Source organism: Nymphaea colorata, chromosome 1 (genome assembly GCF_008831285.2).
Source record: "Nymphaea colorata isolate Beijing-Zhang1983 chromosome 1, ASM883128v2, whole genome shotgun sequence".
Classification (NCBI taxonomy): domain Eukaryota; kingdom Viridiplantae; phylum Streptophyta; class Magnoliopsida; order Nymphaeales; family Nymphaeaceae; genus Nymphaea; species Nymphaea colorata.
In genome coordinates, this window is record NC_045138.2 from 27,180,987 (window position 1) to 27,197,592 (window position 16,606).

Sequence of the window (16,606 nt, forward strand, 5' to 3'; positions counted from 1 at the left end):
GTCATGTTCATATTTATTGTAGTCTATATTGCTCATATTCTGGTCATCTCGCTGTCTACGTTTATGCCATTATGTGCCTGTCTTTAGTTGTTTCAACTTTTACCAAAAATCACTGCGTCAAGGAGTTGTTGCTATTCGTGTCATCAAGGCAAAAAGATTGTGCAGCTAGGCCACCGAGCTCCCAGTCACAGTCCTTTGCCTTTCCTCTTTATGCTTTTTCTTGTTTTACATTAATCTATAGTGCCTTTGAAAAACTTGCCAATAGGGTCAATTTCTTTCAGCAAAATATTTTAGACCGATTGAGCCTTTTGTTCACCACATTAGTTGCTGATGTTGAATTTTGTTATCCACACATTATAATTGCGGGATCTGACATGTAGTTGATTGTTGGACAGAGAGACCAAGTATTCACTGTTTGCAAGTGCTAACTTCTCTTATTTCTTGTCAATGATCCAGGCAGAATGCATTGAAACTTCTGCTTGACTATTTTGAAAAAGAGAGAGAGAGAGATCCATAAACATTTTTTTCTAGTTATTCATGCGCTAATACCAGTTTAGTTTATTATTTACATACTGAAGAGACTACGTCTCCCTGCTGTACATATCCCAGAGGAACTGACAACATTGCTTGCAGTTTCTCAAACTCGAGTGGGGAAGCGCTTTATGGCTCGAAGCTTAACTCCATACTTGAAGTTCATAATGATGCCAAAGTCGAATTCCAGAGGGTTTTCCATGTTAGGGGAGTGCCTGAAAACAAACCTCTGATAGAGATGTATCAATGCAAGCTTTATCTCTTGTGTAGTGAATCTGGAGCCAACACACATCCGTGGCCCAAGCCCAAAAGGAATGAGTGCGTATGGATGCCGTTTCTTCTCCTCCTCACAGCCAGGATTAAATCTCTCAGGCTTGAATTTTTCTGGTTCTGGGAAGTTTTCTGGATCTTGAGCCGGCACATGTATTGCCATCCAAATCCATGTACCCTGCAATTTTAATAGAAAAGTTTAGCAAAGAAGCATACTTCACAATCAGGAATAGCTGTTTCCTTCATCTCACCTAAACAACAGTTACAGAAGAGTGTCATCAGGAGCAATTATAACATGTTTCATTCTCCATGATATGAGATCTCTAGAGTAGTGCAATCCAAGCTTCACAATGAATATTTAACATTTTATAACAATTGGATTTTCTTGACTTTTTTTCGCTATTTTCAGAATTAATCATTACGGAAAAATGGATTTTCAGACATTGGTTCATACCTTAGGTAGTCTATATCCCCCAATCTCCACCTCTTCCAATGTTTCTCTAGCAATAAGTGGGGAGACAACATAAAACCTCATGGTCTCCTTTACAACCTGCAAGGCAAAACTCACATGGTTGTATATTGAGAATTCTCGTAATCTTGCACATATACAGAAAATTACTCACCATAGACAGATAAAGGAAAGGAGAGGAAACAGAGCAAATTATCCTACACGTGACTCATCACCAGATGAATGAACATAATTTGAAAAACCAGCTTTCAATGATAAACTTTTGCTTCATCCTTATTAACTAAGTATGACTATTGTGCATGAGTTGGGCAGACAATGAAGGAGAGTTTGGACTTCTCACCTGATCTAGGTAAGGAAACTTGTGAAGATCCTCTGCAGCTGCCTCCCGATGAGGAGGCCCGAACGAGTCGATCTCAGCCAACAACTTCTTTTCCACCTCTGGATGAGCTGCAACCAGATATGCTACAGCGGACAAGGTGAACGCAGTTGTGGTTGTCCCAGCTAGGAGGTGCTCATAAGTAAGACCACTGATGTAGTCTGGTGTGAACACTTTTGTATCATCTGCAAACTTCCTGTTGCTTAGGAGCACTGACAAGAAGTCCTTGCGCTCCAAATTCTGGCTCCTTAATCTCTTCTTCACAATGTTATTCAAATGCTGACTGAGGCAGCTGTAAGTTAACCTGTATTGCCAGTCTGCTGTCCCGGGAATCCTCTCGAGGATCCGTTTGGCTGGCCATTGCATAATTGGAAGGAAAAGGCCTAAGAAGGCTGAAAACGTTGCATTCAAGTTCATCTTGAGTGATGTGGTGGAGTAGATGTGCTTGTTTATGAAATCTGATATTTCTTTCTCAGCGTCAGGGGTGTTGCTTGTGAGACCAAAATCTACTCCAAATGCAGCTTTCCCAATAACATCATTGGCCAGCTTGAGCGAGAAATCAGAGAAATCTATGTCCTCATCTTCTCTGTTGGTGAAACTGAGTGCAGCATTTCGTATAATGTGGTTCATCTCTGGTGCTAAGCTTGCGATGTGCGAGGGTTGGTAGATGCTGGTTATCGCGCTTCTCATTGTAGACCATCTTGCATTCCTAGGCCAAAAATATTGAAACTGAAGCATTGTTCACTGGGAAATTAAAAAACTTGTGCATAACGTTCAGCCATAAACCACACTGCGTCCCTGCTTATAACTGATCTGAAGGAACCCAAGAACCCAGTTCTTGCATAAAATTCAAAACATGACTTTGGTATCAACTACAGTGGTAAATCCTAAAAGCAGATCAAATTCAAAATCTTGCTTTAACCTGTCGGAACTATGGTCTCAAGAAGTGACTGTAAATGCAACGTACGACGTAATTGTAATGATTTCGAAGTAAAAAGTACTGATTTAAAAGTAATATATGTAAAGAACGAGTAAAACTGATAAATTAATATTGTGGTCCTGGGTGGTCGGACCACAATTGGCCAACTTTTTCCAGTGGGGTATCGATCTATCAAGTCGAGCGTCCTCAACTTTCTCAAAATGCATCTTCAATTTTAGAATCTGCGCACAGGAGAGAAATTTTCTCCGTTGGATTCATTTACTCAGATCTTAAAAGAACGACCCGTTTTCTCAGGTATTCTCGAACATGCAATCTGACAAACGTAGTTGCTCGATCTTGAAAATACTTTATTGCCTCAAGAGATGGTGCATGTCAAAGGAATATGTACACGTTGAAGTCACACCTGGTAAGAAAGAGACTCTTGAGATGCAGATGAGATGTTGCAAGTGGGGAGGGGATGCTTCGATTGGGCATGGATTTGAATTTCTTGATGCCAACTTCTTTGCACAGTTCTGCACTGGCCACAATTATCAGCGGCTGCCTTCCCAATTGAAATCTGCAAAAAGTGGCAATATTATTTTAAGATCACTCCGGCTCTCTAGACTGAAGGATACTTCATCTATAAACGCTAACTTTCCTAATAGTATGCGACTGTGCCAGGTGAATTATGCGTGCGCTTCTTTCTTCTCCCCCTCCACGCAGACACATTGATGCATGTCTACAAACATATAGACATATCCCATGACCAAAAACCCGTTATCTTTTTTCTTATATATGAAAATTACAAGGATTTCGAAATCAACTTTCTGAACTTTATGACTTGCACACTTTTATTAGCAAGTCATTAGAACTTGATCCAGTAACTGATTTCATGTTTTAGGGTATGTATGGAGAGATTACACACACACACACACAGTGTGTGTGCGTATAATATGTATACATATAGACGTACATATATATATATATATATATATATATATATATATATATATATATATATATATATATATATATATATATATATATATATATATATATATAGTGTGTGTGTGTGTGTGTGGAGAGAGAGAGAGAGAGAGAGGCAGGCACACAAATAAGTTCTATTGAAAATCATTTTTTTGCATTTAAATTGAAAAAAAATTAGAAATTATGCTGTCTGTTTGTGCAAAGCTTGTCTTTGAGGAAGCATCAGAAAATGCAGCATGGCATTTCGGCCTGTCAGTGAAATCATGCTTCTTCCACTATAGCCCAGTTGATTTGCTGGAAAGAAATTGAAGCGGAACCAAAAAAGGTACAAAAACTTCAAGTAGTAGACATCTAGTGGCTGCTTTTTCGGCCTACCTCTTTGAATCAATGTCTCTAGGATCCCTACTTCAGTGATTGGTAAGTTGAACCTAGTCAAAGGATCAACAGTGGGACAGCATTTGCTTCACCAAGGGATGAATTATTCAGAAATTGGCCCAGGTGCTGCTTGAAATTTCAAACAACTTAGCTGCTTTCCACTTTTTCTAATTTACTAGGAGCTCTGCCAGCATGACTGCTGATAATTGGTTTCTCCTTTGAAATGAAAATAAAACATTATGGCATTTAAAAGTTGCAGCAAGTGGTCGGTCTCTTGTCCTTAGGCTCATGGACAGGGATATCTCATCTTCCCTAAGTTTGAGTATTCATGTAAGCAACCGCCTAACCCCTTCTGCAAACTAAAGTAGGAGGCACTTAGAGGGCAAGTTACAGGTGCTTTACAGGTCATGGTATGCATGCAGATACAATTTAATTTTGTTGCAGGAGAACAACCACAGGTACAACAGTTAAACCAGCATGCCTAAGTTTGTCATCCTGATCGGTATGAATTCTTCATGTAATGAATTAATCTTTTGGTGAATCTCAGTTTATAGTTAGCAAAGAGTGAAGCATATGGACCTGCAAATGCATGAGCACAAAGAGCGTGTTGTTATGAACTTGTATGTGACCTGCATGCCATGACTTGTATTACTCAAATAATGAAACGCTTGTACCAAAAGATCTACCTTAGGATATTCTTTTTCTTTCTCCCAAGCACCTAGTTTCTTAGCCAATTGCAGCTAGCAAAAATTCTTAGGTAAAATCTAGCTTTTATATCCACTAATTCTAAAATCTTATGAGATGAATGCATAAGGGATGAGAATGAGTGCACCCATGTCAAATATATTTGCTGAATAACAGTATGAGTTCATTCAATAATATTTAATATGCAACAAGAAGGGATAGAAAGAAGGTATTTATGTTATCATATTTCAACCGAAGGATGGACTGGCATAAAACATGAAGATCCATACCTGAAGAGCATGCATGCAGATGGCTTAGTATTAGCATGATTACTATCAAAATGTTTTCGTTAACTTATTTGCATTTAAAAGCTCAAGTTGAAGACATAGCACCTCATAATGATGCCATGATGCAAGCGGCAATCAGGGAATCAAACCAGGGAATTCTAGTGAAGCTGACCACAGTTAATCCCCATTCATTTTGATAAAATATACATAAATATTTGGAACCAATAAGAATTAAAGATGCTTTGTGCACATATTTGATCCAAGCATGTGTGCATACTGCATAGTGATAATTGACTTTGACAGAGATTTGTTTATTAAAAGTTCTGCAATTTCACTGACGGTAACTCTCCTTTGAGCTAATGACATGACATCTGTGAAATTCTTACCTTGTCGAGAAATAAAGGATTTAAAACATGATTTCCTCTTCAAAACTCCAAAAAGCAAATGCTAAAAGATCAACGATGAAAGGGAAAAGCAATAAGAACTCCCATACCTATATATGGGTCCATACTGTTTCTTAAGGAGGCAGAACAGACCAAGGCCATGTTTAGAAAGTAAAGGCAGATGCCCAAGGATAGGTGTTGCAGGAGGACCAGGGACATGCCTTACTCTCCATGAAGGAGCATACAAGTAAACAAAGAGGGTGCATATGAACAAGGCCAGCCCAGTGAAGAGAAAGGAAAACTGAGCAAAGGCCATCAACAAACCTAACCATGCACCTACAACTGTCACCAAGACACAGTACCCCATGGTTGCCATTAGCGCACTCAACTAAGAGCAACTCCCAAGTTAGGAATCAAAAGAGAGTGGATCTGCAGAATCTGATGCAAGGAAACTCTTGAAGGCCAATACTTAAATAGGGGAGGACACCCACTAGCACTTTCTCTCTCTACTTGTCCTTCTCTCTAGAATGAAGTAAGGAACCTTTCTGGCTTAGATTCCCCTAAGGATTAAGGATCAATTGTTTTATGCATATGGAAAGCATTTGTCTGCTGAAAATAGAGCCATAAAAGACTCCACTTACCGTACTGTTCAGCAGTCGATTCAAAGGAGATGCTGGTCGAAGATCCCTATGACCTGGGTAGCACTTGCAGACAAAGGTGCAAACATGGGGCCCTTCGAAAACTTTAGTCCAATTTTGAGCCGTCCATGCCTTTGTTGGCTCAACAGTGCAACGCCCATTATGCTTTGAATACGTTTGCCTGCGTCAGAGAGAGAGACTAGAGAGAGAGAGAGAGAGAGAGAGCATCTATGCTGGTCTGTATTCAACATTTACCAAAAATTTCTGTTACTTGGCTGAGGATATGGGCTTTGATTGGAGAGCCTCTTTTTGATATAAGTAGTGCATTAAGACAAGAACCCTAGATTTAAACATTGAAAAGTCTCTTCATCCATGTTAATGCAATATTTTGAAAGCCTTTGCTTGTATGCTTTCTCTTTGGGAGGCTCTCAAAATATGAGTACTAAAAAACATACGCACTATCATGCACTAACGTGAGTTGTCTTATCAACATTGTCAAATAATTCACAAATGTAAACATAACAAAGTATTATTTTTTTTTTTTCAAAATGTCAGCTGCCTTTTTCGATTAATTCTCCTTTTTGAATTGGTAGTTGTCATAAGTATCCAATGACAAAATCAGATGATTAAATTCGATCCGTGCAAGTGCTCATATTTTTCTATTATCGCAGGAGACCTTTCTTCATATATCGTTTTCATTTAACAATAACAGTGTTTAAGTCTTTCAAGTTGAAGAATCTTAAAAAGTTTTAAGACTTAGAGCGCATAATTTACTAGGCGCCTAGATCATATTTTAGTTGTGAAAAAGAAAAAGGAAAAGAAAATTTTGTGGGTGTTTTTTATTTGATAGAAATTTGAAAGTCTACAAACCACACTCTATATCAACAATCTTTTGGTGACAAATAAGATATTGGTTTTATTTTAATCGCCTGTTATACTTTTACTCGATCCAATACCTTAATTCAAACCTTAACAATGAGGGGGCCTTCCATTTTTTCTTGATTAATGAGATTAATCCTAATTGAAAAGTGGAGCTGAGATTCAGCATCCGATCAAATATTGATTGTGACGGATCCATTTGCACAGTTTCTCGCAAACGAGGTTCAGGAAAACCAATCACCCTTGACAATGACCTGAACCAGATCCTCAGGTCCGACAGGATACTGCTTCAAGAACCGATTCTAGGCGGGAGGGAAAAGAGTCCAAACCGGATCTACATAGATTCGATGGGAATCAGAAAAGCAAGTAGGCCCATTTTTTAAAACCCTCCCGTCTTTTCGCTCCGTTGCGAATATGTGTGACAGAGGGGAAGGGACAGGAGCCTTGCGCCAAAAACAGGCCCTGGTGAAAAGAAAGAAAGGAGAAGGAATCGCCACACACCATAGTCATCATCTACATCGTCATCGTAGTCATCATCATCATTATCATTGACATCGTTAATCATCATTATCATGTGGCAAGCCATCTTCCTGACGATTGTGGCCACGGCCGGCAATAACGTCGGCAAGGTGCTGCAGAAGAAGGGCACCCAATTTCTGCCTCCTTTTTCGCTGAAATTGAAGGTTTGTGATTAGGAAGTCTTTTTTTTTTTTTTCATTTTGTTTCGTTCTCATTCTTTCTCAAGTTGCTTTGTTTTTGTTTTTTTTGTTTTTTTTTTTTTTTACTGATCCGGGGGCAGGTTTTTTGTACCTTAGCATGATCACGTGTTTGAATCCCCTTTTTCCCTTCGGCGTTGATCAGCTGCTTTAGGTTTGAAATTGGCGATCTTCATGTTATTGACTGCTTATGAGAACATTTTTTCTCTTATTGTTGGATTCCGCCGAGGATGGTGTTCGCATAGTATCTATTTGTAAGGATCCGCTCATGTCGGTGATGGAAGTTTGCCACCGGATGGGATAGTGCAATGGCACACGGGAAAATCTTCTTTGGAGATTGGGAACGGCCATCATCTTGTTGGATCCACAGTATGTTCTGTTCGGTTGATGACCGAAGGGACTTGTCACCGTGCTCTTGAAAAACTAAAAGGTGTTCTACATGGCCAATTTGCAGGCAGATCTCTTTAGAAATTCGAATGTTATGTTTTATTTTCACTTGATGATCAAAGAAACTGCGTCTGGCCTATACTTCTTATTTCCTACTTCCTAGTTTTATTGTTGGATGATAAGTGCAATGTCAATTGTCAACAAATGGGTTCATAATTCACTCTTTATTGTTTTGGACTTAAATCAGACGCCAAAACAGCAATGCCGAGTTGCTGATGTAATACGACATGTTGTAAATATAGGTCTCCGGCTCTTACTGGAACCTTGGAAAACAATGAACAATGGCGAAGTGCATTGTTATCAGGCGCTATCGACCTTTAAAAATTTCTTAAAGTTTTAGATTTTTTTTTATCAATATATTGGCCTTTATCAGCCAATATGAGCCAATTCAACCTCTTATTGGGTGATTTTCAAGGGGTTCATATTAGCCCCACATTGCATCTACAAGGTGCCGAAACCTATACATATCAATGTTCACAACACTAAATCTGATCTGATTGGATTTAGTCATCTCCTGGAGATTATAATTGATCAATGGACAATGATCTTTAAACTTCTCTATGACTATTAATTTTACAGTGTTAGGTGTAGGACTTAAGTTGGAGCTATTGTAGCCGTTTTGATATGTTCTTTAATCTGAAATTAATTTAATTTTTCAGGTGATAAGCGCATACATGACGAACAAGACATGGATTACTGGCTTTATGATTGATATTGCCGGGGCAGTATTGATGCTGAGTGCTTTATCTCAAGCTCCTGTGAGTTATTCGACCTTTACCAATTAAATTGTCAACATGCTATTATTACTTTTCTACTCTTATTTGACATCTGTTCGTTGGGGTTAATTTTGTGTTTGTATTTTGTGCTGTTGATTTTTTACTAGCTTTTTCATATTTCTTTGTAGCTGCTTTGGTAAAATCTTGTGATTCTGTTAGTTGAGAATGATTTGCCTTTGAAATTTGAATATGGTTCTAGTTATGGGAACAAGTATTTTGTGGTCCATTCCAAGCATGCAAAAGTTATTTTGAATCTTTGATGGTGGATACAACTTTATCACCTTAGAAGATTATATATTTATTTCATGGTCGTCTAAAACCTTGAGTGGGAAATGAATCACTTTTTCCCCAACTGAGAAGCACAGTTTCAAGGACGTTATATATTTAATGTTCTGTCTGAAGTTTCATTAAAATCCAGTATATACAGAAAAAAATTGTAATGCGCTAATAGCACCACATACAATACAACTTTGTTTAGATTGAAGAATAATATTTCAACGACCTTTCATTTTGAATAGTTTCTAAAATGTCCATGTTAAATGCTACCTAAATGTGATGTTTTGAAAATATCATGATTTTATTGGTGGAGAAGGGCAAAACAATGATATTGAGGAAATGTTGCAATATTATTAAAATATTGCCAAAAGGTAAAGATCATGTTGATATCATATCAGGGTATTTTCCTTTAAAATTCCTATATTCATATGTATTTAAAAATTTTAAGTCTATGTTTTTCAATTTTTTGTTTCTTTTACAATTTTAATAACAGTTTTGATTGTTAGACAATATTTTGTGAGAAAATCAATAAAAAATTAATAATTTCATTAAAACTTTCTGTTATTCCTTATATTTTTGGTTGTTCCTTATATCTTTTACATTTTCTGGATTCTCGAGATTATCATAAGAGAATCACAAAGGCTTCTAAGAGAAACCTTCTTGAAAAGTTACTGAGAGCAAAATTTACTACTGCAAAACTTGTAGAGCAAAATTTACTACTGCAAAACTTGTAATTAAACTTGCTTTTTCATATTTCTAACAAAAACACACATGCTTATCAAGGTTTTTCCATGGTTAAACTGACGTAGTTTCTTTAAGTAAATAAAACTGGTTAACTTAAACAACAGCTTGTCTCATTTACCAAATGAACCACTTCTAGGCAAGCCTTTAAAGAGCTGTTCCTATCTCCACATTTTCTCGAGCTCTTTTGTTTGCCAGCAACAATGATATCTTTTCCACATTATGTAGATTCATACTTTCTTTTGTCAAAGGTCTCTTTAGTTTCTCTTTACTTGCTTTTCATTTAATCTGTCCGTCCCAAAATTTGTATTTTTCATTTGTCTACTTTTCTAGTCTAAGAAGACTATACATGTTTTGCTGGCCTTCCAAATAAAGCTTTAAAACCAATCATAAAAATCCAAAACTTTGAACATGCCAGATAGACAATTTGCAAAGAAGCTCTACCATGTCAAAATTGGTGTTATCGTTGTCATGGTAGGTTTGACCATTTGAGAAAAGAGAGAGAAAAATGCTTGACCCCTTGAACAGTCAATGGGAACTTCAGAAACCAATCAAATTTGTTCATTCATCCTTTTCACTTCAATGCATTCATTACGATTGTTTCATTTGTTTAACAAAAAATGTTGTGGATTTTCATTAGTAAATTTCTCTTGTTATGCTTTTCTTGCCATGAAAAATTCAAGCTGGATTATTTTTTTATTTCTTGCTATGGTGAGATACTTTTATACTGTTGCTAAATGTCAGATTTGGTGTCTTACTCAAAGGTGTTTGTTCTATAATGGTCTTTTTTTTGTGTTAGTCTTTGTAGGATTGTGATTCTTAATCATTGTTTAGGATGTCCTGAGTACAGTTAAAGGGTGTTGTTAGCTGCAGAATGGCATTTCAACTGCTATTGCTTTAACTCCAAGGCATTAATACACTTTTATGTCCTCTTTGTTCAGGTGTCTATTATACAACCTGTTTCTGGATCTGGACTAGCGATTCTATGTGTTTTTTCGCACTTTTATTTGAAAGAGATCATGGATCCTCTTGATTGGGTGGGGATCACGTTGGCTGGCTTTGGCACAATAGGTAATGTAAGTTATGAGAAAAACTTCATTTTTCTGGTTCGCTTAAGATTTCAAATAATTTGGAGTTCGGCAGAACTGGTTTGCATGCTTGCCTATAATATTTATTGAGTATTGACCATCCTTTCTAATTCTTAATCTGTTCCATGTTGGTTTAAATTTAAATATTCTATCTGTAGGATTTAACCTCTAACCAAGATATAGTCCCTTCAATCTCAACAATTACACCCTTTTCCCTGTTAACTCTATGTGCCAGTCACTGGTTATCTGCTTGTTGGTCTTTTCATCTTTAATTTTTTTTCAGCTAATATCATGAAGACCTGACCCTGGAGGTCAACTTTTAAGAAATCAATCAATATATAATTATTGATGACTGGACATTGATGAAGGAATTCTCTACACTGTTTACTATCTAGATGTAGAATATGACAATATGGTTTCGGGTCTAGCCCATCCACTGCCAAATGAAACCTGTTCAATGACTAGTTCGATCACTCATATTAGCTGCTGTTCAGCCACTAGTGTGAGCTTTCAAACAGTATATGAAATAGGGAAAGAGGAAGAAAAGAAATAAAGAATTAATGTGATAATTCTTATGTTGTTAGTTTCAATGATTTTAGTTGGAAAAAAAAAGGAATTATGACCTATTGATTTTCTTGAGTGTTTTTGTTCTTTTATAGGTGTTGGTATTGGAGGAGAGGAGCAAGAACTTTCCAACATATCTCTTTTCAGTTTGCCGTGGCTCGTTTTTGTTGTTGCCATCTTGTTTGTAGGTATCAAACTCTATGCAACATAATGTAATTGCTATGATGTTTGTTGCTTATCATGCTTCATTATTTTTAGCGGTGGATTTTTCTTATCTGCTTCTCTTTTATTTCATCTTCTGTAGAATGGCTTAGCTTTGGAATGTATTATTATAATGCTCCCTTTCTTGTGAATTAATTACAGTCTACCATCTTTTCCTTTAATGGAGGATGCCCTCTGAACATGGCTTTTGCTTGTTTGTCTTTAGTTTTGGATTTCTAAAGAATTAATTTGCTTTTTTGATTCTGCAAGCTTTGAAAGCTCAGTTAGAACTGCAATCCAGTTGGCTGGTGTAACTGCTGGTTTTAGCTTGTACTGATTATAGAGTGATCTTTATTATCAACACTCACTATTTTAGCTTGTACTGGTTTTGATTGCCATTTCTTCTTCCTTTTTAGAAAATTCTTATTTGCCTCATCTGGCTGGCATAGCTGTCTTCCATATGGTGGCTGTGTTACCTGGAATTCTCCTGTGTTCCAGTCTTCTTATCTTTTGATACTCCCTGTATTACTGTATTACATTGTATATTTCATGTTTTGCCCATTTTGGTTTTCATTGCCTTAGGTCCTTCTAAATGGTTGGCTTCATATACGAAAGCGCCAGCGCCGAGATGAAGAGCTGGTAATGTTGTTCATAATACTGATAAGCAATTAATATTACTGTTCGTCACGTCTTATTATCTGGAATTTCTGTTCTCATGGTAAACACATTACTTACTTACAGGGTCACTCTGATGTTCTGGAGGAGATCATATTTGGTTTGGAAGCAGGAATTTTGTTTGGGTATCTCTTTGTTCCCTTTTGTTCCACCGGATAAGCTATTTACTCTTTATGTCAATCATCCTTTTCTGCTCTATTGTTGTTCATGACCTCGTTTACCTCCTTCTAGACAATATTAAGGATCTATATGGATCATATGCTGTTGGATATCCAGCTCATATCTATCTCTGATTGGTTGGTTCAACAAAGACACCAAATTGAACTAAAAAATAGAAGTGGTTTAGCTTTTCATAATTGGATCTTACATATATGCAACCGCAATACATAAGACTACCCAAGGGATCGTACTTGTCTTGTCACCTTGCATCATGCATTTGAAGTTTTGAATTTTCATGTGGATGACTTTTGGATGGGCACAAGAGACTCCATTGTTTTCATTTATATTCTCAAGTAATTTTTTCAGACGTAGACAGTTTGATTTTGGTTATGTAAATCCTACGATATTTGAATAGCAGAATGCAATGCAGCCTACGTGCGTAAAAGCATAATTTTACCACATCTTTACTTTTCAACTTTTTCTGTTTACAATCTAAATTTTTCAGAGAATGTTTGGTTGATAGTAATTTGTGCTGCCTTGTTGTGTTGTTTGCAGGATGGCATCAGTCATATCAAAGATGGGTTTTATATTTACAGAACAAGGTTTCTCAAGGATATTTATTCCTTTATGCATTTCTGTCAGTGTGTGTTGCAGTGCCATCGGATTTGTCTATCAGGTACCTTTGACATACAGACATTCAATGTTCAGTTCCCCCCCTGGGGTTTTGTATTTTAATATTAAATGTTAGCATTTTCTGCAGTTCATGTAATTGAAAAGTGGATGATGTCTAAACTTGCTCCATTGAATAATTTTAAAGTTTGTATCCTTTTTTCTGGTTGAAGGCTATTGAATTGCTAGGTTTTGATGAAATCTCTTGAGTTGCTAAGGTTTGAGGAAAAAGGGGAAAAGAAAACGGTTAGGGTTGGGGAAAAGTGTAGGAATAGGAGCTGGTGTGGGAGAAGGGTGGTTCCTGAGTTATGAAATGTGAGCAATTCCTATCATGTGTTGGCTTTTCCAGGGAAAATCTAAATGGAAACCTGCAGTAGAAGCACCCAAAGCATGTGTGTGAAAGCGTTTGCAAACTGCTTTTGAATAATTACTGGAAGATAAAAATGAAGGGAGTAGGCATCTGCCACTGCCTTTCTTGCAGGCTGCGAAAAGGCAGTTCAACTAATGTCAGTGTTGCTGTCTGCTATCAAGTCTAGCTGCCAACTTGGTGATATACAGATACTTTTAGTGTTCCACGATCAAGTCCAGCTGGCCGCTTGGTAGTAAACTGATATTTCATAAAGTCTTCCAGGAAGGTTCATGCACAGTGAAGCCAAGTGCTTTTCGTATTAGCTCAGCAGGAATATAACAGATCTTACATAGTTGTGTCACCATTTATTTTCCTCGTAAGTTTTGATTGTCAGTTCCAGCTTGTCAGTAAGTCTTTTTATACCCCTTGGACATCTCTTAGTGTCTGTTACGGGTCACTGCATATACTGTGAAGCATGTTCACTAGATGAGAACAAATTTCACAACTAAAGTTCCGCTGATTTGTTTCCAATTTCCACCACTAATTTGGTCCATTAAAGAGTGGCTATTTCATGAGAAATTTGATTGTCTGATACTAGACCGTAGTGGCTGAGAAGTAATTAACATCTCTTAGTGTCTGTTACGGGTCACTGCATATACTGTGAAGCATGTTCACTAGATGAGAACAAATTTCACAACTAAAGTTCCGCTGATTTGTTTCCAATTTCCACCACTAATTTGGTCCATTAAAGAGTGGCTATTTCATGAGAAATTTGATTGTCTGATACTAGACCGTAGTGGCTGAGAAGTAATTAATTTATCACATCTTTTTAGTAACTCATTCATGCTGCTAAGAGCTTGCCATTACCCTTTGTCCTTCTCTTTCTGCTGATTTCATGGTACTTGTCACCTCTTCTTAGAAATGCATGCTGATCATCTTGTGCAGACTCGAGGCTTAAAGCATGGGAGGGCCATTGTTGTGTCAACTTGTGCAGCTGTGGCATCAATTTTAACTGGCGTACTTGCTGGTATGCTTGCACTAGGGGAGAAGTTGCCATCGGGATCATTGGCCCGCACTGTCCTTTTGGTTGGATGGTATACATTTCTGCAATTCATTTTTTGGGAGTCCATATCACCTCGTGTCAGTTCTTTCTATAGAACCACCTGTTGCTTGTTTCATGTATTCGATTAGTTTAATCACATTAATTTCTTTATTATGATTTATGTGTTCCTGGTTATAGAAGCATATTTCTGTGTATGTGATTCCTGAAGATTCCTAGATTGCTCACCACTCACTAGAATTGGCTATGTTTTGATATGTCATATGATATTACTGGCTTTTCTGACAGTCGATACATGTGAGATTTATTTTATATTTTCTAAAACGTTAGCAGTGATATATATATATATATATAATATGATAGTAAAAAAATATTATAAAAAAATTGTTTCCTAAAACTTATTATTCCTTAAAATAATTTTTTCTATTTGAAGTTTTGAATCATTTAAATTTTCCTGCATTTTTAAGAGAAAAACAAATTGTTGCGAGCTGCGGCGGAAGCCCCTAGTAGAAAAGCTTACGGAGACCAATATTGATGATAGGTTCCTTTTTATCTAATGTCTAGGACTTCACATGCAAGACTTATGGAGCCCAGCCTTCCAAGTATTTGAGCATACTTCTTAATTTTTTTCAGGAGGTCTATTTTTATCCAGTATTATTTATTCGTTGCATCTTATAACATCCTAAAATTTCGCCGGCATTGCATTTTCTGCACACAGGTTGCTGATCATTGTTGGTGTGGTCTTGCTGGTATGTTCAAGAAGGCTACGCTCTCTTCTGCCTAGATCATTGCGACGACGTCTCCCCACTGGAGCTACTGAGAGGAATGCTTCCTTTAGAAAGTCTGGTTCTGTTCATGGTTGGGAGCCGAATCCTGTTTCTCTTGTTCCAACAAACCCATTGCTTCATTTGAAAGCCTCTCCTGCAAAAGCGAAGCCTTGACAGAAGATATACCGGAAGAAAATAATTGTTCGCTTGGTGCCGTCGTTATTGAAATTCTTTCTGTAAGTAACCAAATGGCAGAAAATTGTAAGATGAGATCCCGGATTGTATATTTTGTGTAGCCCGACTTGGGGCCTTTTACTTAAGGATTAGCCCGAGTTCTGCTGCTCTTATCATTACCTGGATCAATGTTATGACGATGTGGATATCGGCCAATATGCATTGCATCAGACCCCCACCACAAGATGCTGGGAATACAGTGACTACTGATATATGGATTCTCAAATATTTCAAGTATGGGCCCATGTGGAACCAATCGAACCATATTGACTTGTATAAACTGATTAATGATGTATTGACCAACATTTGCACAAAGTTGTAACAATTTGTTTCCTTTGTCATTTTGAAAGTGCCTGAAACCATCGATGCATTGCATGCTTATTGGCTGGTATGAGTACTGTTATCATTTTGATGAGTTGTGTATGGTTCTAAAATTAGTTGTATTTCGTTCATGTTCTTGAGATGAGATAGAAACCGATATTTGCAGCATCGATCAATAAGATTTTTATGAGACAAAAAAAAAAAGATGTTCGCAACTTTGGCCTATATTGACGTTATTTTTGAGGGTGTATGTTATTAGATTTTGAAAGTGGGTGACAGATTAATATACGCTGCATATTGCGAACCATGATTCCATATTCGTTTCCGGATCATGGATACGTTCAACAGGAACCGAACATTTTGACATCGCTAACCACCGCAGGGCGGCAGGCTGTAGCCCCTGCCTTGTTTGGTTGGAGGGAAAGGGATGGAGGGAAATGGAGGGAAAGGAAGGGAAAGGGAAGGGAATGGAATGGAAAAAGGTGATTATAAAAGCTTGTTTGGATAAAAGTGAATGGAATGGAAAGAAAACAATACAATTTATAATAATACCCTCAATAGTCAAAAGGTTGAGAGGCAGGGAGAAAAAAAACGTGGAGGGGTATTGTGGGCAGTCAACACTTTTGTACTTACTCCCTTTCCTTTCCCTTCCAATCCGTCCGATTTGGGAGGGATTGAATTTACACTATACAATCTTTTCCTTTCCTTTCCTTTCCCTCCCCTCCCATCCAAACAGACTTTCTCTCTTTCCATTCCTTTCCCTCC

At 37.4% G+C, this 16,606-nt stretch overlaps 2 protein-coding genes across 3 annotated transcripts; one reads left to right on the forward strand and one right to left on the reverse strand.

Annotated features, from left to right (window-relative positions):
* Nucleotides 1-48: 48 nt before the first annotated feature.
* On the reverse strand, nucleotides 49-5,710 carry LOC116246423 (cytochrome P450 711A1). Its single transcript, XM_031618291.2, has 5 exons — nucleotides 5,392-5,710; nucleotides 2,990-3,142; nucleotides 1,611-2,355; nucleotides 1,256-1,351; nucleotides 49-979 (listed from the first exon to the last, which is right to left on the reverse strand). Exons 1-5 carry the CDS (start codon nucleotides 5,655-5,657, stop codon nucleotides 638-640), a joined length of 1,602 nt encoding a protein of 533 aa, XP_031474151.1. The 5' UTR covers nucleotides 5,658-5,710; the 3' UTR covers nucleotides 49-637.
* A 1,482-nt stretch (nucleotides 5,711-7,192) lies between these two features.
* Nucleotides 7,193-15,861, forward strand: LOC116246260 (probable magnesium transporter NIPA9). Of its 2 annotated transcripts, XM_031618034.2 has the most exons (10): nucleotides 7,354-7,481; nucleotides 7,598-7,944; nucleotides 8,621-8,719; nucleotides 10,696-10,825; nucleotides 11,502-11,590; nucleotides 12,190-12,246; nucleotides 12,349-12,407; nucleotides 12,997-13,117; nucleotides 14,405-14,553; nucleotides 15,238-15,861. In XM_031618034.2, exons 3-10 carry the CDS (start codon nucleotides 8,636-8,638, stop codon nucleotides 15,458-15,460), a joined length of 912 nt encoding a protein of 303 aa, XP_031473894.1. In that variant the 5' UTR covers nucleotides 7,354-7,481; nucleotides 7,598-7,944; nucleotides 8,621-8,635; the 3' UTR covers nucleotides 15,461-15,861. The 2 variants fall into 2 exon arrangements, with proteins under 2 accessions (XP_031473893.1, XP_031473894.1); XM_031618033.2 differs by lacking the exon at nucleotides 7,598-7,944 and having other exon boundaries at nucleotides 7,193-7,481.
* Nucleotides 15,862-16,606: the final 745 nt, after the last annotated feature.

Excerpts from the sequence above, each read along its gene's own strand:
- LOC116246423 (XM_031618291.2), bottom strand. The coding sequence starts at position 5,657 with ATGGCAACCATGGGGTACTGTGTCTTGGTGACAGTTGTAGGTGCATGG. Across the intron at positions 2,356-2,989 it reads AAGAGTCTCTTTCTTACCAG|GAATGCAAGATGGTCTACAA; the intron begins GTGTGACTTCAA and ends TTTTTGGCCTAG. Across the intron at positions 980-1,255 it reads GGGGATATAGACTACCTAAG|GGTACATGGATTTGGATGGC; the intron begins GTATGAACCAAT and ends TTAAAATTGCAG.
- LOC116246260 (XM_031618033.2), top strand. The coding sequence starts at position 7,371 with ATGTGGCAAGCCATCTTCCTGACGATTGTGGCCACGGCCGGCAATAAC. Across the intron at positions 7,482-8,620 it reads CTTTTTCGCTGAAATTGAAG|GTGATAAGCGCATACATGAC; the intron begins GTTTGTGATTAG and ends TTAATTTTTCAG. Across the intron at positions 12,408-12,996 it reads GAAGCAGGAATTTTGTTTGG|GATGGCATCAGTCATATCAA; the intron begins GTATCTCTTTGT and ends TGTTGTTTGCAG.